Consider the following 22,210-nt stretch of genomic DNA (forward strand, 5'->3'; position numbering starts at 1 on the left):
CTCAGGCATAGTGAGACAGGAAACATGCGTGTTTGCAACAGAGCCCGGACTGGTACGCACTCAGTAGCGTCGGTGACAGTCTCGGTGACAGTCTCGGTAAATTCGGTGAGTTTCGGTGAATGTGTTTCTTATGTAATGACGGGTCCCCGGTGTCTCGGCTTGAGAACCAATCGGACGGAGGCCCTCAAGGTGTCGGTCCGATCGTGCCTAAGGCCCCCGGCGATTGCATCATTCCGGCCGAGGAGCTCGAATAAGCCGAGCCCGCAAGCTTGCGACTTTCTCGCCCCGTTGTGCATCATCGCCGCCGCCGCAACCAATCCCACCTCCCCTGTGTTCCCCCTTTCCCCCTTTTCCCTTCTCTTTCTTTCCTGCTCGTGGCCAATTCTGGTCCACCATTTGTCGTCTCAATTCATTTATCTGTGGTAAGCTACCTACCTACCTCGTTTCCATCGAGAGAGAGAGCTCGGCTTGAATGTCCCCGCCGTCGCTGACCGAGAACCCCGCGCAGAACCCACAAAGAAGATGATCGAGCTTCGGCGCAGGGCACGACAACGATGATAATCCGAGCCGTTACCAAGGCTCCCTTGGCCTGCCCCCGGGGCATTACACACATACAGCTCTGCCGCCGGCCGTGGCTCCCCCAGAGCCCGCGAGCCCCGATCCGCATCTTCCAGACGAGCGCGCCCTCGAGACGCGAGCAACCAAAGAACCCCGCCGCAACGACGACGACGACGACAACGACGACAAAGTCTAGTGATGGAGTCGCCGACAAGACATCGGGGAAGCCGTTCAAGGCCGAGCCCGCAGCAAAGGCCAAGAAACCCGTCGATCCTATGGCCATCCCCGAGAAGAACGCGCAGGAACAGCGCAAGGCCGACTGGGCAATCATGAAGGAGATGTCGCGGTACCTGTGGCCCAAGGACAGCATAGGCACCAAGTTTCGCGTCGGGTTGGCCGTCTCCCTGCTCGTCGGTGCAAAAGTCCTCAACGTCCAGGTGCCCTTCTACTTCAAGAGCATCGTCGACTCCATGAACATCGATATCGGCGCGACCGGCGGCACGGCGGCAACGATAGCCGGAAGCATGGTCCTGGCATACGGCGCCACGAGGATCGGTGCCACCATTTTCCAGGAGCTGCGCAACGCCGTCTTTGCCTCGGTCGCCCAGAAGGCCATCCGCAGAGTCGCCTGCAACGTCTTTGACCATCTGCTGCGGCTGGACCTCAGCTTCCACCTGTCCAAACAGACGGGAGGTCTGACGAGGGCGATTGACCGCGGAACCAAGGGAATCAGCTTCCTGCTGACGAGCATGGTCATCCACATCCTGCCGACGGCCCTGGAAATCTCCATGGTCTGCAGCATCTTGACCTGGCAGTACGGCGCAAAGTTCGCCGCCATCACCATCCTGACCATGGTCGGCTACACCGCCTTCACCATCTGGACGACGGCCTGGAGGACAAAGTTCAGGAGACAGGCCAACGCCGCCGACAATAAGGCCTCGACCCTCGCCGTGGACTCCCTCATCAACTACGAGGCCGTCAAGTACTTCAACAACGAAAAGTTCGAGGTCGCCAGGTACGACAAGGCCCTGCAGGCCTACGAGAAGAGCTCCATCAAAGTCGCCACGTCTCTGGCCCTGCTCAACAGCGGTCAGAACATCATTTTCTCATCCGCCTTGACTGCCATGATGTATCTGGCCGCCGACGGCGTTGCCCACGGCACGCTCAGCGTCGGCGACCTCGTCATGGTCAACCAGCTGGTGTTCCAGCTTTCGGTTCCGCTCAACTTCCTTGGCTCCGTTTACCGTGAGCTCCGTCAGTCGCTGCTTGACATGGAGACCTTGTTCAGCCTGCAAAAGGTCAATGTCTCCATCAAGGATGCGCCTGACGCGAAACCCCTGGCCCTGTCCAAGGGCGGCGAGATCAGATTCGAGAATGTCACGTTCGGCTACCATCCCGATCGCCCCATCCTGCGCAACCTCTCGCTCACCATCCCGGCCGGCAAGAAGGTCGCTGTCGTCGGTCCCAGTGGCTGCGGCAAGTCCACCCTTCTCCGCCTGCTCTTCCGCTCCTATGACGCCCAGTCCGGCCGCATCTTCATCGACGACCAGGACATCCGCCAGGTCCAGGTCGACTCGCTCCGCCGGTCCATTGGAGTTGTTCCTCAAGACACTCCCCTTTTCAACGACACCATCGAGCACAACATCCAATACGGTGACATGTCAGCGCCCAAAGAGCGGGTTATTGCCGCCGCCCAGCGCGCGCGCATTCATGAGATCATCGAGCGGTTCCCCGACGGGTACCAGACCAAGGTCGGAGAGCGAGGCATGATGATTTCTGGCGGTGAGAAGCAACGTCTTGCCGTGAGCAGGCTGCTGCTCAAGGACCCTCCCCTGCTGTTCTTTGACGAGGCGACGAGCGCCTTGGACACCCACACCGAACAGGCCCTCATGCTCAACATCAACAGCATCCTGCGCGAAAAGGCACGCACCAGCGTTTTCGTCGCTCACAGGCTGCGGACCATTTTCGACGCCGACCTCATCATCGTGCTCAAGGAGGGCAACGTTGCCGAGATGGGCACCCACAGAGATCTCATTGACCAGGGCGGGTTGTATGCTGAGCTCTGGAGCGGTAAGTCACCATTGTCACTTCGGTACTGAAGACCCAAGTTTGTACTGACACGCAACTCAGCCCAGGAAACGCTCTTCGACACAGACGGACTGGAGAGAGAGCAGCCCGAAGAGGGCGATGCTGTAGCGAAGCCGCCCACAGTGAAATAAGCACCTCACGTCCAAGAAGTTTCAAGATATACCACATTATAGATGCGTTTCTGAGTACCGTCCTTGTGCGGTTCGCACTACCAATGATTGCCCTACCCAGGTTCTGAAGAAACTAATGTCGCCCACCTCGTTTCTGCTTTTCGTAATGTGATGTTGGCGGCAAGTAAGCGTTTGCAGACATGAGAAAGCATAGGACTGCGAGCAAGTACTGAAACGACTTATAACTGCGTGTTACATACATCCCCTTGCAAGTTCGAACCTTTGGCGGCAGCTAAGGGCGGAACAGACTATCGTCGGTTTGCTTCCTCGGAACGCGACCCCTCGCCGACCTCCGAGAACGAAACGATACCCTTTCCTTCCAACCAGCGATACTTGCCCTCTCATGATGGGATGGCAGACCGGAGCCTCTTGGGTCCGAAGCCGTCATCCAAGTGTTCTTCTCCACGTCTTGAGGTGTGTAAGACGGCCCTCTCGTGCTGGGAGATGTGAAACCCTTGGACACCCATGCGAGAACCAAATCCCACTTGTAGCCGTAGACAAATGCGAGTCCCAGCACACCCAGCGTCACGGGCAGCGCCGAGGTCCAAAAGACTTTTTGGTCCCGGTCGATGTCCCTGATGTCGGTGGTGTTCATCCCGAAGAAACTTGTGACGAATGATCTGGCAAGGGGAAAAAAGGGGTCCGGGGTGTCAGTGGCAGAGCTGGAATAGCGGAATGGGGGAATGTCAGCTCCTTACAGAGGTAGAAAGAAAAGAGTGACGATGGTGAACACTCGGATCGCCTTCCCATGACCCTCGTCAAGTATCTCGATCCTCTGTTTCGTTTCGTCTCTCAACGTTCTGGCCCTTAGTTGCAGGATCGATAACGCCTTGTCCCGCTCGGCGAGCCGGCGCTGCTGCCTGCGTATGCACCTGTTCTCCAGCCTGAACGAGGCCTTGCGTTCTTTGTAGTACAGCCGGTCCGTCGTCCGGGTTCGGAACGAAAGGGGCGAGTAGAGCTTCTGGTAAGACCTCAGCAGGTACTGTTGAGATGCCACCACGGTCCGCAGGGCCTCTAGCTCCTCCTCGAGAGCGTGTATCTCGACGAATGCCTTCCGGTTGGGCCTCCTGTTGGTGCTGAACCACAGCCTGGCAGTTTGGCTGCGGTAGTGGTTGATCAGATCCAGTTTCTTCTCGGTGCCTAGCACGGGTACGATGTTCTGCAGGCTGCTTATCAAGGACGCTGCCAGGAACTCCGGGCCGATCGGGGCGATGATGATTCTCTCCGAGTCCCCCTTGGTGGTACCCAGCATGATGATGTCTTCCTTGGCCCTGATGAGGTGTTCGCGAACTCGTCCGGACGTGAAATCGCCAGCTTCTCTCAGACGGTCCAACCGGCGCTCCGCGTTCTGACTGTACGATGACGCAATCTTGGCAGTGAACCTGTTCATCCACGATAGCTCCTTGGCCTTGAGGACGTACATGCTGATCAGCCCCTCGAAGGCGTTGACTAGGCTACTTGGTAGATGGGGTCTCGGATCGTCGGGGTTGTACGGGTCGTCCGGCGCGGCGGCACTGGTCACCAGCTTGTGCAACTCCTCTGTTTGATCGACTATGGCTTTGACTTTGGCGTAAAAAACCTCGGCGCTGGAGACCACCGAGTTTCTCATGGGACTCCGCCGGCCGTCTTCCGGCTCCGTCCCCGGCCCCTTCGTTCGGCAGATCCAAGCGAAGCAGGGATCATCGAATGGTCTGTCTGGCCTTGTTGGCCATGAACACGGCGTCTGCGCGTGGCTGTCGTGCCAGTGATCCAGGGCATCGCGCGCCGATTCGTAAGTCCTACCCTTGTGACAGTCACTGCATCTCGAGCAACCGTTCTCTTCTGGACCTTGCGGTGTCACTTGCTGCGCCAGCGAGCGCGGAGCTGACCGGGACACTGTCCAAGACCGTTTCTCTGTCTCGACTTGCGCGTCCAATGACCAAGAGATTTGCTACCGAGAACAACGAGTTAGCAGTTTGGCCTGGGTCCAAGAAGCGAGGGATACAATGAAAACTCTCGCACTCAAGAATCGAATCAACCGAGCCCCAGAACCGCTTGCACACTGCGTGGGCCACAAAGCCCCCTTCGCTCGGGAGGAACGCTCCGAAAGCCGCCCGGGAGATCTCGGTGATTTGTCCGAGGAGCATACGATCAAGCACCGTCGTAGGGTTGTTGAGAGAAATGCTGTCGTAGCTCTGCCGTCTGGTTCCCCCGGCTGATGATCTGCCTTCGAGAGGGTCCGTAGATTCGCCTCCGCCGTTGAGTAGGCCATCGTCTGTGCTTTCAACATCGGTGGACCCGAACAAATGTGACGCGCGCGGTTCGACTCCTTCAGGATCATCTCCGACATGAGGAAGTTCCGGCATGTTGGGATCGCGTGGGTGAGACCCCTGAGCCGCAAAGTGGTATGTCGAGGAGTTTGCTGTCGAGCCACCAGACTCCCGATTCCCCTGATGCCGAGGAGGAAACGAGGACGTGGATTCTACAAGGCAAACGAATCTCTCTGTCAACTCATTTTGAGTGCATTCAAATGCCGTCTTGTACCACTTGCCCGTTCTATCTCCTTCGAGGCCGGCATTGAGGTTGCTTAACAGTTGGAAGAGCGTCCTGTCAATATCGGCTCTTGTCCGCTTGTCATCCCCCCAAGTCAGTCTCCATGCGAGGAACGGAACAAAACTTCCATATGGTATGTCGAAAGGGGGTAGAGTATCTGCCTCGAGACGACTAGTTGATGCTGCGCCTGGCAATGATCCGAGGCCCGAGTTTCGGAGTGATGCCGCCTTCCTTGGTCCTGTCTCGAGAGGCTCAGAAGGGTCCACTGGACTCGGAATTCGTACTGGGTCCAGCGGTGAACTGTAAGCATATGTGAATGACGATGCCCTTGAACGGTTCCAGCTCTGCCTCGGAGAGTAATTCCCAGGCCACGAGGGTATAGCCTCTGGATCGGTCGTTCTACTGTCGGTCGAGAGAGCTGTTTCGCGACGTCGGAGAACAAATCGCTGTTCAGCTCTACCACCCGAATACGAGTCGTGAGATAATGAATATGGACGTTCGTTCTGTAACACAGTCTGGTAAGTAAAGGGCAAGTAAAGGCAGTGCCTCGACCGTGTATACCGGAGCATCCCGTTGGCGTCTAAAACCCGTGTGTCGATCCATGTCGAAGAGTTCTGGAACATGACTATCTGATCGAAGAGACCCAAATGTCTGTGATCTTCTCAACCCGAGGCTTGTCTCTGAAGCAGACGAGGTCAGGTCAACGATCCCGTCATAAGACGAGTCTTCAGCCCCATCCTCGTTCGAGCGTGAGGTATAAGACAAGGTCAACGTGTCAATGTCCGCATCATTGTCGGATGCCAAGCCGTCTTCCGACTCCGGCAGTTGGGAGCCGGCGCCATACTCCCACATGCGAGGATGCACAACCATTTGCATATTGTGATCGGAGCGTCTCAAATCAGACCGGAAAGAGCTACGCAACTGTTAAGCTCGTTCACACATCATGGATGCCATCCAGTCTTACCTTCGACGCGAGTATGTCCCGAGGCTGCTGCGGCTCCCCGCGGTAAGCCGGGCAGACAATGCGCGGATGTCGTCATCGGGTATCTGACGAGCTGCGTCTTTTGATCGGAGGCAAAAGACGTGGTCTTCGATGAACCCTTCTGTAAGCAGATAGAGCCATTTGTCTGGAGTTATCGGCACCCCCGAATCGCTCACCAAAACGTAGGCCATCGAGCTTGAACGGCCTTTCCGCACAAGAGACACAGCGTGCCTTAGGAAATCCTGGATGACACGGTATTAGCTTGCTCAAGTCTGAGAAGAAGTGGTGGGTCGAGAAAAGCCGAAGTTCACTTACGACGTATTTGCAATCTTTCTTAATGACGATGTGGTAGCGGCATGTATCCCTTTCGTCAATAAGCCTGATGGTGTACACCCCAGCCCTGGATTCTTTTCCTTCAATGGTGATCAAGTCTCGCCCTATCTCTTCCGAAGACATCTCGGAGCAGGTGATGATTAGCTCTATCTTCTTGTTAGAAATAGCCCCGTTTCCCAACTTGAGCTAGACGGAACCACGGCATATCACTCACCTGCACCGATTGTCAGGGACCAAAGTTGAGGCACTTGCAGCGTCTCCAAGCTCTTGGACCCCCCGTCCTGCACACTTTTGCCTCCAACGTCATTCCCTTCGAATGTCCCGCCATCGTAGCCGTAAAGAACTTCCAATAGAGTTCTCGTATGATGGTTCCCGTAGTGTCTCTTTCGAGGCAACTTGTCTGTGAGAACAAGGTAAGGCGCCGACAAAAACACCACTGGTTCTGTGTCTGCAATCTCATCGCCCGGATAGCTTCCAAGAGACCTGTTGTACCTTCCTACGTATTGCACGGCTGAACCGGGCTCAATGTAAGACCCGGCCTCTGAAGGCCGGACACACCTTGATGTGACTTCTTTGAGTACTGTCAAGGCAACTACTTTCAGTGGTGGGGATATGTAAGGGCAGTCTGCCACAAGACTCTTTAGTTTTGTCATAGTCAGTCACCGATGTCGGGGTCGTCTTGGCGCTTTGCGTTTCTGAAGACTTGCCTCGAGAGTCGCGATGTTCAACGGCTGTGCCTGTACGTGACTAGAAGTTTTGATCAGTGTTGTGCCGATATGCCCTGTTTTGCCGGATTGTTGTTCCTGTTTACTCACAGCCATCTCATCCGAACCAGCGATGGGTCACTGTAATGGTTCTCGGGTCTGTTGGGGCAAACCAGAGTTATTCGGTGCTTTCCAGCCCGATCCATGTAGAACTCGGCCGCATGAACCAAGAACAGATTCGTAGTGCCATTGATGAGTTCCGATCTCTCCTGGTTCCAGGCCGGGAACTTGCCAGCGGTAAAATCACCGTCGTTCTCCCCAAACACCTTTGTCGTGTTGAGGCCAAGAACTCCGGAATATGCGACTGGGCCTTCGATTTCATCAGTATCCGTGTCGTTTGACAGTAAATCCGAGTCAGATTCCGATGCTTCATCATAGCCTGAATTTGGCAGCGGATCTACCGTCTCGGGTGTTTCGATGTTGACCCAGTCAAAGCCACGATCCCTGCTCTGGTTTTCGGAGTCCCGCCCGTCTCTGCCCCCAAAGAATTCTTGGTCCGACCTGCGATACTCTTCGCTCAGCTTCAGAACCTCGTCAATGAGGCGCTCGTCAAGTGCCACAAGCAGAACAACCGCAGCGCCCTCCTCGACGAAAGGGTATCCCAAATCGACCAAAGCCCGCTTCGAGACCAGCCTCGCTGGAATGCGTGTCCGTCCCTTTTTGGGGTAAGAGTCCCGATGAAAGGAAGCGACACTGGATCTCGACGAGCTCGACGACGAGCCCGACCAATCATCGTCGTCGCCCTCTTCGAACCGGATTTGTTTGCGCTTCTTCGGCATGCTGGGCGCTGCAACACACTCTCGAGGAGCCCCGCCGTGCTACTTGCCAGAATGAAGGCAGACTGGCTTAGTTGGGTTTAGCAACCGCTTTTGCCTGTAGTCAGGGTGGGCTGTGTAAAGGCTTGGTTGGGCCAGAGTCACGGGAATCTTTCCACCTTTGTGACGGCCGTCGCCAAAGGTAAGAATTGTTGGGTTGAGGGATTTAGTGTCAATGGTGCAAGAAAAGGACGATGATGCAGAGCCTTGCCTTCAATATATCGCGGAGCTGTCTCACTAAAAGCTCAGCTCGTCAGGGGTTGTATGCACCATGATGCAGCTGACATACTGCGCCGCAGGTTTGCATGAGTAATACATGGCACGCCCAAATACTCTGCTGAGCCATGCCGGAGTTGCAAGACAGGGAGGTCAATGAGAGGTTCGTAGACTTCAAGCATGAGACGAGTGCTCTTGATCTATTTGCAGTTGCTTCGGCTTTCAGTTGGCGCAGAGACTGTCGTTGATTCCGATGGACATCGGAAAGGTACTCGACATTTATGGCGGATGCTGTAAAGAATGACTTTATCACCACCGAGCCACCCGACCTAGAGCCGAACATTTGGTATGCCATCCTGGCACTTCACCTCTCGGCCGTGATATTACGACCTCAAGGAGTAAGTAGATATTTCTGGGGGGCTAGACAAGAAACCGTTCGCCGACCTCGATATCTCATCCAGGGGCCATCGACACGAATCTTCCCGTTCATCGTGCTGGTGAAATAGGTCAATGGCAGCATAATTGTATCCGAAAGAAAACGCTAAAAAGTCCCAAAGTGGTTACAGACCTAAACGAAAAAAACTTCAGTTCATCAGCTGTTGTTTTTGGACATGATGGTACCGACTAGTGTCCCTTGGCGTCACTTCCAGCCTTGATTGTAGCAAAACCATCAATTTAAATCACACAGGATGCCGATCGATTAAGTTGGATATCGAAGGGGAAGATTTACCAGATCGTTAGCTTCGGCTGCCTATCCCATAGCGTCACGGATGTTGCATTTTCGCTGCATTACAGACGCTGAAAAAGAACTTACAAGAGCCCAATAGGAAATACATTAATTGATACAGCAGGCACTGAACATCACATTACTCTCTACTTAGGCATATACTTGGTATCAATCGATAGACCAAGACAATTCTTGTAGTCGTTTAGTCAAAATCTCCCACCCATTCTTTGACCCACCCATTCTTTGACCGGCAAAGCAAGCACTCGCTTCCTCCTGAGTGGCGCGGGCGACGAAGTTCAAACACGAAATGATCTCGCCGCTGGCACACACATATGCACGGGGATGTGCCGTGTGTGGCCAGGCTCATAGTGAACGGCATAGCGAGGCGGGATCCGCGGGCTGAGACAACATTGGACGATGAAATGGTGCATATGTCAGCTCAAAGACAACACGGCTCTTCCTACCCCTCATCAGCAACGCCATGCTTCTCGATCTACATACCATCAATAGACAAACGTGGCTACAGCATCGGACTTGTGCGTTGTTGGCCTGCAATGGAATCAGCCAACGCTTCGAATAGTACGATAGGTTCCTCGTTTGGACTTTACCAGTCGCTGGCATGGCAGGGAATATCACGCATCATCACATGGATCATCCTACCCCTCTTGAGCGTCATCTTGCTCCGTCACATTCTCCGGCGGCGAGAAAATGAGCCTCCAAGTTTGCCTGGCCTCATTCCTTACATCTCAAACACGTATCAATACATCACCGACAATGGCCGATTCCTTGAGAGGGCTAGCGAAGCGCTGAAGAGGAGCAGCATTGTCAAGTTCAACCTCGGCGCCGATACTGTGTACCTGGTCGCCGGCTCTCACAATGTCCAGAAGCTCTTTCGAAACAGCGCCACCAACAGCCTCAGCTCCGACAAGTTCATCCTCATGGTAAACGATCGAGTTCAAGACATGACGAAAGAGGACGTCCCAAAGCTGCAGAACGATCGATCGGGCCGCCTGAGGATTCCGGCACCGGGAACGGAGGCTGTGCCCGAGCACGAGAGGTACTGGGTCGGGCTGCATCACCTCTTCCATCAGCATCTGTTCCAAGCAGAGGCGACGGCTCGTCTGGCCAAGTCGTTCATCACTTTCTTCGGAGGCAAACTCGACCAGCAACCGCTCGGGGCGTGGGAAACGGTGCAAGTGTTCAAGTACCTCAAGAAAGACATGGCCGAGGCTGCCACGGTCTCTCTTGCGGGACGCAAGCTCATAGAGGACCATCCGGAATTTGTGGATATCCTCTGGGAGTTCGATACCATTGCGATGCAGCTCATGTACGGCTTGCCGTCGTGGTACAACCCAAGGCCGAAGCAGATTCAGCAAAAGGCGCTGGCGATGATGAAGGAGTTCCTCACAAACGCCTGGTCGAAATTCGACTGGAATGGCCCAGACGCCGACGCCGACTGGGAACCAATCTTTGGCTCGAGGCTTCAACGCGAGCACACAAAGTACTGGAAGGAGAAGGGGTTCTCGATGCAGACGCGGGCCGGCATGTACATTGGAAGCATCTCTGGGTCAGTGACAATCGACGTGGAGGGACTTGAACCAGTAACTCTCTGGCATGACCATATGTCCAACTGACACGACTCTTAGGATCAACTCGAACTCCGTCCCACAAACCGCATGGGCGGTCATGGAGGTCGTCAAGGACGCAGCTCTTCTCCAAAGAGTTAGGGAAGAGTTACAGGAAGCACTTGTCAAGGATCTCGACAACGGCAGGCCCACGTTCGACGTGCCGAAGCTTGTGACTCTGCCGCTGCTACAGTCGATTTACGTCGAAACTTTGCGAATGCACGTCTCTATTAACATCACGCGCGAAGTGCTGGAGCCCATGGAGCTCGACGGGTATCTATTGAGAAAGGGGTCTCTGGTGCAGGCGCCGACACAAATCGGGCATCTCGACGAAGCTGTTTGGGGTGTTGAGGACCATCCCGCGTCCGAGTTCTGGGCCGAGCGTCACGTCAGATACGTCGAGAAAGAAGACGAGACGGGCCATGTGCGCAAAGTGAGAGAGTTCACCATGGCCGGACGACCCAGTGATTTCTTTCCATACGGTGAGTCCCAGTGTCGAACGAATACGAAGACAAGACTGATGTGTTCCTCAGGAGGTGGTGTTTCCATGTGTCCAGGGCGAAATTTTGCCAAGCAGGAGATCATGTTGGCTGTCGCCATGATTGTGTCACGGTTCGATATCGAGTTCGAGGATTGGGTCAAACCTAATGGGTCGGATTCGGACCGTCCACCGATGAATGATAAGGCCTATGTCGGGGCTGGAGCGGTCCCCCCAGACAGAGACGCAAGACTGAGATGGAGGAGGCTCTGGTGATGGGCCGGTCCAAGCAGTTTTTGGCGCCTTGAACACCGTGGACCTGGTCCACAAGATAAATATGAATGGTAGCTTCGTTTCATGTGTAACGTATTTTGAAGGATTTGTTGTTTTGGCCCTTGCAATCATTGCAGTCACAAACTGCTAGCAGTGTTGTAAGACAACCTGTTTTGAAGTAATAATATCATTATATCATGATCGTTATGACTACAATACACAACGTGGTATATAAACAACAACCGATTCGCTTTTAAACTCATCCCTTAACCCATGCGGTAGACGGCATCCTTCTTGAAATATCTGCTAATGTCGTTGTCCTCGCCGCAGCGGGCGCAGGTATGGAAGACCTTGGCTCCTTCGTGTCCTGGGCCATAGTGGTCAGGGCCCATACTGCTGGATCCCAGGCCGGTGGTGCCGGGGACGGGATCGACGTTGGAAGAGTGCATACCTTGGTTGAAGGGGGGAGACCCGCTGCGCCCGCCGTAGTGGCCGCCCTTGCCGCCGGCGACGTTGCTGCGGACACCCGAGGTGGTGGAAGACTCGTTGTAGGGGTCGAGCATGCTCGTCTTGGGCACGCCGGGCTCGTTGCCGCTGAGGCTGGAGCGCGAGTAGTCGTCGACACCGCCGCGCGAGTTGGAGATGCCGTGAGAGCCGGGCGTGTTGTGGCCGATGCCCGAGTTGGAGTGGATGCCACCAACACCACCAGAGTTACCTGTAACACCAGAGTTACCTGTAACACCAGAGTTACCTGTAACACCAGAGTTGGAGTTTAGGCCGCCAGCACCAGAAGTGCCCGAGCCGTAGCCGGCCTCGTGCATGTCATCGCGGTGGTGTCTGTGAGCAGCCTGGCCGGCAGCCATGGCGGCACCGGCGCCGACGCCGGCACCGATGCCCGCACCAGCGGCGCCGTGGCCGGAACGGTCACGGCCCATGTCTCTGTCTCTCATGCGGGTGTCGTAGGGGTCGGATGTGCTTCCGCCGGCGAGAGCTGCTTGCGGGTTGTGGGCAGCGTTGTGGACGCCGCTGTACGGGTCGCTGCCAGCACCGCCGACGCCGGCGTTTCCGGTCTGGTGAGGGTGGGTAAAGTCACGTCCCTCCATGGAGCGGTCGACGCTGGAGGCGGGGTCGTGGTGGTGGGTGGCGGAGGCGTTGTAAGTACCACCACCGACGGCCTGGGGACCTCCCCGGCCGATACCAGACTCGTTCGGGCGCAGAGGTAGGTCCTTGTTGAGAGTGCCGTGGGTGCCGGTGACGGGTTGACCGTCACGGCCGACATCGCCCCAGTACGGCGGCTCCTGGGTGTTGCGAAGGTTGTCCCCAGGATAGGGCTTGTTGTGGCCTACGTCGACGCCAGAGTCGGTGGTACGATGGGTGCCGGGAGCGCCGCGGTGATCGCGGTCGGAGTCAACGCGGGGGTCGATCTTGTTGGCCGCACGTCCAGAATGGGGGCCGTGAACACCATCGGGATCGTCATATCCGGTGGTGCGGTTGCCAGCGATGCCACTGGTAGCTCCGCCATGGGGGTTGCTGGAAAGACCTCCTCCGGAGTGGCCGGTGCCGGTGCCGTAGTTGTTGCTGCCGGTCAGGCCGGAGCCGGGAGCACCACGGTGGTCGCGATCAGAGTCCACGCGCGGGTCAACCTTGTTGGCTGCACGACCGCCATGGGGACCGTGGACGCCGTCAGGATCATCATACCCAGTGGCGACATTGCTCGAGTAGGGGTTGTTGCTGCCAGTGACGCCGGAGCCCATGGTTGTGCCGTGAGTGCCGCGTGTGCCATGGGTGGTGTTGTTCCCAGTCAGACCGGAGCCGGGGGCGCCACGATGGTCGCGGTCAGAATCCACACGCGGGTCAACCTTGTTGGCTGCACGACCGCCATGGGGACCGTGAACGCCGTCAGGATCATCATACCCGGTAGCGACGTTGCTCGAGTAGGGGCTGTTACCCGTCAGGCCTGAGCCCGACGTCGTTCCGTGGGTGCCATGAGTGCCATGGGTAGTGTTGCTACCAGTCAAACCAGAGCCTGTCGTTGTGCCGTGGGTAGTGTTGTTGCCGGTCAGACCAGAGCCGGGGGCGCCACGGTGATCGCGGTCAGAGTCGACGCGAGGATCGGCCTTGTTCAGGGTTTTCTTTCCGTGAGGTCCGTGGACGCCATCGGGATCGTCGTAACCCGTTGTGGTGTTGCTGGTGGTGTGGGGGCCGGAGTGAGTGCCGGTATGCGTGCCGGAGGTACGGCTTGTGCCTGTGGTGCCTCCGGAGTAGCCTCCGGTGGTGTGGGTGCCGGTGGTGCCCGTAGTGCCGGGGGTGTTGTGCTTGGTGTTTGCGGAGGTGGCTGAATCCGAAGGGAATGCTCCGGGGGGTTGCTCACCCTGGTACTGACTCGGGTGGTCGTCGCTGTGGAGGGCGTTCTTAATCTTTGTTCCCAAACCCATGATGATTACTGTTTGTTGGTGATGTTGTGTGTCGGGTTCTGTTTTGAAGAAATGGGGTATTAAACGGCAGTTTTGTTTGTGCGTGAATGTGTGTTATGGGGGGGGTATCAAAGCAGGCTTGTTGTCTGATGTTGGTATGAAATTGTATTGTTATCTGATCATACCTTTCTGTTGAGCCGAGGAATCCAGAGCATCAAATACTCTTTGCTCGATGCGCAGCTCACCCCGTTCTGATGCAACTTTCAACGTGATGTCACATTCTCAAAGCTGGCTGGTCCAGACCAACTTGTCTCGCCAGCCCGTGTCTGGAGACCAAACCTGAGCTGCTATGAGCTCATGTGGAGTGCCCGTTGACGGACAACCAACCCCCAAGACTTCGAAAAGGCACCTCCATGACGGCGAGGGAGGGATTCATGACGTGAATTGCGGGGATGCGTGAGCGAGCAACATCCGCTCCCACAGCGAGAAGCTTGTCTGCGGTCTTGGACGCTCCGGCACACGGATCCGATGATGGGCGGTCCCCCTAGACAATGGAAAACAGGGAAAAACCCGTCCTCTCCACCGTTGGGGATGCTCGTCCATTGGCAGTCGTCATTAGAGAGGGGCGCCGCGACAAACACCCGCCACACGGTTACGTTGCCCCCGGGGGAATATAATGGAGAATACAGGTTTGACTGGCGACCGATGCGCCACTGCGGCTCTCCGTCTGCACTCTCATCTGTGGCGTTGTCCACGCAGTCGCGGGTAGGTATGTATGTATGTGTGTATGTGTGTATGTGTGTAATATGGGTGCGCCCTGATGAAAACGGGATCGATCATCTGGCTACAGGGGCTACCAACGATCCAGGTCCGGCGACTGGCAGTTTGTAATTGTTCCTGAGGCGCCCCGAAAGCCGGCGGGATAAGAATAGCATCCCTCCCCGGCATTTGTGCCTGTGCAGACGCAAGTCACACATCTCACAATGACGACGCGATTATTTAACCAACTCACTGCTTGGTAAGTAGTCTACCCTACTACATACATGCATAGCAAGCTAACTACATCATCGGGACGTTGAAACATTGGGGCTATCTTGACCTGCCTGGTTCGAGCACGACATTCTCACTAAGAACCGTAGTTGTCTCGGTACCCAATGCCGTATTGTTTCCGATGCTGCCAATTCTTGATGGTTTCCTAGCAGTCATCCATTGGGAACGGCCCTGTTTCCCGCCAAACACGCGGTCCAGGTTCCCCGTCACACACCGACTTTAACTATGCAGACTGACTCTTGAGGGGTCTTGTATGAGTATATTTCCGCAGTTTGGCTTTCCAGTAATGAAGCAAATAAGACTTACACAAAGACCACCAATTGATCTTTTACTCCAACATTATCCGGTGACCCCTGACACTTTGTAAAGCTGCCCCCAACCGCCTCCACTTGCAAACCCGCAATTGGCTTCGCTAAGTCGATGAGATTAAAGACTGAATTGGGCGATTGATCTCAACGAGACGTCGATGCGCACGTTCTTTACGAATATTCCTCTTATGGCGAGGTGTGACAATGCATACTTGTCGAGATCCAAGGGCCGCAGTGGCATCAAATGGGCTAATACATCTATCTGAAGCCGAAAGTGGAAACGGCCAAGTGTGGTTTACAATTGCGCGAATCAATCTGTTCTTGTGGCCCTTGACGGTACGCTCTGATAACCTAGGGCTGCATGTATTTTAGGCATAGTTCTGTCAAAACTTGATGTTGAAGAATATCGTTTTATGGGTTTGTCGAGTAACTGCAGCTTGACCTCGAGATGGAGTTTTTCTTACGATTAGAATGTCGAGGTGGTCACTCATGCCACCAAGATTGTAAGTCAGGCCCATATGAGATGAGAACACAAGCGTCTGAATATCAGTGACCAACGTCGGAGATCCAGTCAGCCAGTAGGCAGAGTGCATCAAGATGTGTATCTGGGCCAGGAAGACTGCTTACGTTTGAACAGGAGCTCTCAAGAATCAGTTGTGTAAGGGCATGAGTGAAAAGAGATGAAGTCATGCCTTGAAGGACATGGAAATAGTGCTTGAGGCATTGTGTGTAAGGTCCTAGAACGGCGTTATGTCTGCCATCATGATTGTGTCGTTTGGTTATATTCAGAGGATTTCAACCGTAGCCGTATCGTGTTGCTGTATCGTGTTCCTCGAACCGCTGGACACCGTATCCAGCATTCCGTCAATCTTACTTGCTGTTGTCCGGCCTTGGCGCCATGTGGCTGCTTATTATGATCGAATCCAGGTTGAGTCTACGAGAAAACCCACCAATGGCACAGAAACAAGTCTACTTTGTGCTGAGCGAGGCGCGTTAGCGAACAGTTCGAGATGCTCACATGCACCCCACCGTGGTTTAGTCACGGGGACGGATGTGACAGCTCTCATCTTTGGCAGCTCCAAAGCGGTCAGCACTTCTCCATTGCTACATTTTGCTGTGCAGGAATAGACGTGCCCCAGTGGATAGCAAGTACCACGATTAAATCAGGCTCTCTCTCTCTCTCTCTCTGCTGTGCCTCTAAACAGTAAGACGGACAGAGTGTGGATGGATCAGGCTGCCTCTTCCTCCCAAAAACATCATCGCGATCCGCCTTCGCGTAAAGATGGAAGGACGAAATCACTCGAGCGCGGCCTTTTCCTCTGCAGGAAGCGTGTCGCGGATGAAAGCGGATTTCATCAATTGTTCTCGAGACCTTCTTGCGACGTTCCAGCCGAGGGCAGCCATTCGAGATCGTAAGGAAGAGAAAAAGCCGCCGCATGTCGGGGTGATTGGCGCTGGCCTGGCCGGCCTGCGATGTGCAGAAGTACTCATCGATCGAGGAGCGAGGGTAACAATCCTGGAGGCCCGAGACAGAATTGGAGGCCGGGTAAGATGGAGGAAAGGACTCCGGCTGTTAGGGCTTCCATCATTTGCTAACAGGAATTCTCGCTAGATACACCAGTCTAAGTTAACTCAACCACCCCCCTTTTGAACCACCCCCGCATTTGAACCACGTCATCTACAGCTTCACCCCACCACAGCCATAAGAGCCCTCTAATCCAAAACATCACAACAATTGCAATTCTACTCCAAACAATACCGTTTTTTCAGCATACCTTTACATTAATACTATGAAGCAATATACCGAAAATGAGGTCCAACAGGCCCTTGAGGATGTTGCAGGTGGATGCAGCATCCGTAGGGCAGCATTGACCTGGGGAATCCCCTATCCAACCCTTCGCCATCGCATACAAGGAACCCAGTCAAGGGATATTGCCTTTGCTGGCCAGCAGAAGCTCTCTCAGACCCAGGAAAGCCTCCTTAGTGACTGGATCACTACTCAGGCTGCCCTAGGCTTTAGTCCTACTCATCAGCAACTGAGAGAACTAGCAAGGCGTGTCCTAGGTGATCCTCAACCACTTGGGAGGAAGTGGGTGACTAGATTCCTTCGCAGGAATCCCTCTATAGGCACTCAGAGAAGCAGAGCAATAGATGCCAGACGTGTAAATGGGGCCAAGGCTGATATAATCCAGGAATGGTTCCATCGTCTAGATCTGCCAGCAGTCAAGGGCATTAAACCATCCAACAGATGGAACATGGATGAGACTGGTATTATGGAGGGCAAAGGGACTAATGGGCTGGTCCTGGGCTCCTCAGAAACTCGGCATATCCAGAAAAAACAGCCTGGATCTCGAGTATGGGTATCCCTTATTGAATGCATCTCTGCTGATGGGCAGTCTCTGCTTCCCCTTGTTATATATAAGGGCAAGGCAGTCCAGCAGCAGTGGTTTCCTCTAGATCTCTCTGGATATGCTGGATGGCAGTTTACAGCTACAGATAATGGCTGGACGACTGATGCCACTGCCCTAGAATGGCTGGAGAAGGTCTTTATCCCCCAGACTGCCCCTAGGCAAGCTGATGAGGCCAGACTGCTTATCCTGGATGGACATCACAGCCATACTACCACAGACTTTATGTGGCAGTGTATACAGCATAACATCTATCTCATCTTTCTGCCAGCACATACATCTCACGTCCTTCAACCTCTAGACCAGTCAGTCTTTCGACCTCTAAAGGCTGCCTATAGGAAATACCTTGGATACCTTACCCTATGGAATGACTCAACTATAGCAGGCAAAAGGAACTTCCTTGACTGTTATAGGAGGGCAAGGAAGGATGCCCTTACTGCCCAGATCATCAAGAGTGGCTGGAAGCACACTGGACTATGGCCTATTAGTCTATCACGACCTCTATCCAACTCCTTCGTATCCAAGGATATACCAGGCAGTCAGGGATCCTCTAGTCAATCAGCAGGCAATATAGGCAGCAGTCAGCAATGGGAATCTGCTGTTTCCGAAGTCCTATGGTCAACACCACGAAAGTCTGCTGACCTTCAGCATCAGCTTCAGCTGTTTAGTCAGCTGAGGCAGGAGTCCCAGAGCGTCTATACCCAAAGGCATCTATTTCGGAAGATCCAGAAGGGATGGGATAACCAGGCCTATAGACTCGCCTTTGTGGAGCATCAGAATGAAGCATTACAGGCCCACATCAACAGCCAACAACAGGGTAGGAGAAAAAAGGTCCAGTTAGATCCTAACACCAAGTTTGCTAATATAGGAGACATACAGAGGGCCCAGATTGAAGCAGGTGAAAGGGAGGATGATGCAGATGAATCCAGCGGGTCAGAATTACCTAGTGAGCCAGAAAGCTGCGTCTGGGTAGGTGGTAGGGCCGAGGAATAATCGATGGGAATAGTGGCAAGGCTGGTGTTGATGTGGTGGATGAGGTGGTTCAAATGCGGGGGTGGTTCAAAAGGGGGGTGGTTGAGTTACTGAACCAGGTCGTAGACATGTGCGTGTGAGTCTCGGCCAGCTGGGTCAGAGATCAATATTGACTGACTGCCACCACGTTAGGGGCCCCAACTGGATTCATGGAACGGAAGAAAACCCGGTCCTGCAGATATCCCAAGAAGTTGGCGTCTCCTTGTGTGCTGTAGACGACACGATGCAGATCTTCGAGCCCAGCGGAATAAGCATGCCCAAGGCACTTGCAGACGAGGAGCTCGAGACTGTTTGGTCTCTCATCGACGAGGCTTTCAAGTACAGCAACGAGGAGTGCCTCGATATCCGTTCAGATCTGAGTCTTAAGGATTTCTTTAAAAAGAAACTGAGCGCGAGCTCCTTGTCGCACGACCAGCAGGCTCGGGTCCTCCTCCTCGCTGAGATGTGGGGGTCCTTCATCGGCGATTCCTGGGAGCGACAGAGCCTGAGGTGGTTTTGGCTCGAAGAGTGTCTTGAAGGCGGTGAGAACGACGACCATCTATTTGGGATGGGAACACACACTGAAGCATTATGCCTAAACAGAAAACCTCTATGTCATGGAGAGCCATGGCCCCATCGTACAACACGTGGCTGCAACGGCCTTGGAGCACGCCGACATTCACCTCTCAACGAGGGTCAGAAGTATCGAAAACTTGAGAAGTGATATGGAGGACCCAGTCGTTCTTGTAAGGACCGACGATGCCGTTTTCAAGTTCGACGAGGTGGTCGTTGCGGTTCCTTTGGGATGTTTGAAAAAGGATCACATCACCTTCGTCCCTCCGTTGCCTCAGCGCCTGCAAACGGCTGTCGGAAACGCTTCCTACAGCAGCCTGGAGAAGGTCTACATCACATTCCCAGTCGCCTTTTGGGATCGTATCCAGGCGTCCAGCAATGTCCCGGTTTCAAACCAATGTTCCACTGTCGAAGGAAATGAGGCACAAAGGGAGAAGACGGGTATTACTTCTCCCAGCTTTTTCCACTTCCTACACCCAGAGTATGTACCGGAGAAGCAGCAGCACTGGTCGATCGAACTGGTTCCGTTGTCGTCAGCCGCAGTGTTCGGGTCCCACGCGAAGCCGACGGTTCTCATCTACACGCACGACCCCTGCGCGGCGTACGTGTCGTCGCTCATCCGGGACCTCGACCCTGCGGGCACCAAGTACTTTGACGCCTTGGAATGCTTCTTCCGTCCCTTTTACAGTCGGCTGCCCAACTACCAGACAGGGCACGCGGACTGTACTCCTACCGCGATCCTTGCCACGGACTGGCACGGCGACGACCTGGCCGGCAACGGCTCTTACACCAACTTCCAAGTCAGTGAGGCGGTGACGGTGACAGCACGGAATGGTGGCATGTACGAAGAAGGCCAGGAGAAGCAGGAGTCCCGAGAGATCCATCTAGACCTTGACATCAGAGTGATGAGATCAGGCTTGCCTGAAAGAGGTGTTTGGTTTGCTGGAGAGCACACAGCACCGTTTGTCGCTCTTGGGACCACGACAGGTGCATATTGGAGCGGAGAGTCGGCGGCGTCGCGCATCCTGGCTGCTAACGGCATCGTGAGTGGAACTGGTGCGACACCGTCCGATGACACCAGCTGATGAGGTTGGTGTCTTGACACATGTGTCCGTTGACACCACAGCTGGTCAGGTTGCCGTCTGTCCGAGTACCCCGTGAAACGTTCGTGTCGATTTTCCATATATGAGATATCTTATTATGCATGGGGAGGACTCCATAAACTCATATTCTGGTAATTTGGCCCACACAATCCATTGCCTTGTCCAAAAAAAACCCCTAGTGTTGATCCCATTTTCTCCTGCTAGCCTCACTCACGACTCGTGAAGTATGAACCGCCCCAGAAGTCCCAATCTCACTTCTGAAGAGCCCTTGTCCCCCCGGCCCCTTTTTCTTTTTCCTTTCTTGTTCATCTCGAGTGACTGATTACCCAATTCAAGCCCGTCCGAGTAATCAGCTGTGACCAACGATGATGACGCCGGCACCATAACTCTTGGGACCCACAGGAGGCGTGTCTCTGCAGCTGGAGTCTGAGCCGGTGGCTCCGGCCTCACCACACATGACACGCCAGTCGCAGTTACCCAAGCCAAAGGGATGCCAGAACTTTCCGCGTCGTTCGCCGTCCTTTCCGATGTATTTACACTCTTTGGCTCCGTCAGACCATGCGTTTGCGTCGATCATCTGTGTGTTTCCGGCGGCGAAGCGGTTGCAGACCGTCTGCGTTGCCGCGTCGTTGGGTTTGCCATCGCTGTTGTAGCAGTGGCAGTGGATGTAGCCGTCGCAGGCCAGAGAAGTTTTGACGAGGGCGAAGAGCACCAAGGTGGTGGCGGTAGCGAGTGATGGGAGCTGCATCTTGGATGGACCGATATTCGAATGAGAAGGCGGCTGGCTGTTACGAGTTATCGGCAGATATTGTTGAAGCTGTACAGGAGGGAACAGGCCGAATCTGCGATACATCAAAGACGAATGGTTATATACCTTTTATAATGTCAGTCTCCTACCACTCAACCACCTCGGGATGGCCGATGTCAGTACGGCCTATGCTGCCTCCAGGACTATTTTCGAAGTTAAAACCCCTGTTGGGAGAAATTCTCTTTACAGGGCAAGGCTTTCCGTATAATTTATAAAATGCGACGAAGTTGTTCAAGTATGGCAATGCTTTGGGCGATCGTCTTATCATAGTCGGTCTCAGAATCGAACAAGGCCGGGATGGGCCTGCTATATGAACACAGCAACTGTAGTTTTGGCGATCACTTGCCGTTAATGCTTGTGTTCTCGCCGCTTATCCGGATATCCTGCACCACCCGGATCTATTGATGCGAGTTGATCGCAAAAGTTTCAGCGAGAAGAAAAGGCGCCAGAGACTGTGCAATTTCCAGGTAGTACGTGACTGAGTGAGAGAGGAATCAAATACCGGATGAACGGCACACACTGACTGAGCTGCTGGCTTGTGTCTCAGCTCTGGACCAGGTGCGTCTAGTAGTTACAAGTAAGTCAACATACCCACTTTCGGACACCCCCCACATGCGGACACCCAAAAAATGAAGCCATCTCCAACATCACCACTATTTTCACTTAATTACTGCCCTCTTCTAGATGCCACTACAATACAGTCTTCAGCTTCACTAGGTAAATCAGACTCGCTGGATTCACCTGCAGTATCCTCTTTTTCACCAGCCTCAACCTGCGCCTTCTGCACGTCTGAGATAGTGGCAAACTTGGTGTTAGGATCCAGCTGGACTGCCTTCCTCTTTCTGACTGTAGTATTAGTCACTTGGGCCTGCAGAAGCTCCAGCTTGTGCTGGGCAGTAGCCAGCTCATAGGCCTTCTCGTTGAAGCCTTTTTTCACCTTCATAAAAAGGAGGCGTTGAGTACTGGCGTCATTG

At 54.4% G+C, this 22,210-nt stretch overlaps 7 protein-coding genes across 7 annotated transcripts; 3 read left to right on the forward strand and 4 right to left on the reverse strand.

Annotated features, from left to right (window-relative positions):
• Positions 1-554: 554 nt before the first annotated feature.
• On the forward strand, positions 555-2,777 carry CH63R_01697 (Iron-sulfur cluster transporter ATM1; the record flags this gene model as incomplete). Its single annotated transcript, XM_018296672.1, has 2 exons — positions 555-2,628; positions 2,689-2,777. 2 exons carry the CDS (start codon positions 555-557, stop codon positions 2,775-2,777), a joined length of 2,163 nt encoding a protein of 720 aa, XP_018165034.1.
• A 271-nt stretch (positions 2,778-3,048) lies between these two features.
• On the reverse strand, positions 3,049-5,161 carry CH63R_01698 (Mg2+ transporter; the record flags this gene model as incomplete). The annotated part of the gene is made up of 3 exons (XM_018296673.1): positions 3,049-3,436; positions 3,515-4,594; positions 4,818-5,161. 3 exons carry the CDS (start codon positions 5,159-5,161, stop codon positions 3,049-3,051), a joined length of 1,812 nt encoding a protein of 603 aa, XP_018165035.1.
• Positions 5,162-6,308: 1,147 nt separating this feature from the next.
• On the reverse strand, positions 6,309-8,206 carry CH63R_01699 (Mg2+ transporter; the record flags this gene model as incomplete). The annotated part of the gene is made up of 4 exons (XM_018296674.1): positions 6,309-6,572; positions 6,646-6,809; positions 6,878-7,221; positions 7,479-8,206. The coding sequence occupies 4 exons, from the start codon at positions 8,204-8,206 to the stop codon at positions 6,309-6,311; spliced, it is 1,500 nt and encodes a 499-aa protein (XP_018165036.1).
• A 1,533-nt stretch (positions 8,207-9,739) lies between these two features.
• On the forward strand, positions 9,740-11,564 carry CH63R_01700 (Cytochrome p450 family protein; the record flags this gene model as incomplete). The annotated part of the gene is made up of 3 exons (XM_018296675.1): positions 9,740-10,752; positions 10,832-11,292; positions 11,344-11,564. The coding sequence occupies 3 exons, from the start codon at positions 9,740-9,742 to the stop codon at positions 11,562-11,564; spliced, it is 1,695 nt and encodes a 564-aa protein (XP_018165037.1).
• A 263-nt stretch (positions 11,565-11,827) lies between these two features.
• Positions 11,828-13,996, reverse strand: CH63R_01701 (Cell surface protein; the record flags this gene model as incomplete). Its single annotated transcript, XM_018296676.1, has 1 exon — positions 11,828-13,996. The coding sequence occupies one exon, from the start codon at positions 13,994-13,996 to the stop codon at positions 11,828-11,830; it is 2,169 nt and encodes a 722-aa protein (XP_018165038.1).
• A 3,127-nt stretch (positions 13,997-17,123) lies between these two features.
• CH63R_01702 (Flavin containing amine oxidase) lies at positions 17,124-20,410 on the forward strand (the record flags this gene model as incomplete). The annotated part of the gene is made up of 4 exons (XM_018296677.1): positions 17,124-17,426; positions 18,267-18,710; positions 18,865-19,294; positions 19,356-20,410. 4 exons carry the CDS (start codon positions 17,124-17,126, stop codon positions 20,408-20,410), a joined length of 2,232 nt encoding a protein of 743 aa, XP_018165039.1.
• A 367-nt stretch (positions 20,411-20,777) lies between these two features.
• Positions 20,778-21,176, reverse strand: CH63R_01703 (uncharacterized protein; the record flags this gene model as incomplete). The annotated part of the gene is made up of 1 exon (XM_018296678.1): positions 20,778-21,176. The coding sequence occupies one exon, from the start codon at positions 21,174-21,176 to the stop codon at positions 20,778-20,780; it is 399 nt and encodes a 132-aa protein (XP_018165040.1).
• Positions 21,177-22,210: the final 1,034 nt, after the last annotated feature.

This window comes from Colletotrichum higginsianum, chromosome 1, assembly GCF_001672515.1.
Source record: "Colletotrichum higginsianum IMI 349063 chromosome 1, whole genome shotgun sequence".
NCBI classification, from domain to species: domain Eukaryota; kingdom Fungi; phylum Ascomycota; class Sordariomycetes; order Glomerellales; family Glomerellaceae; genus Colletotrichum; species Colletotrichum higginsianum.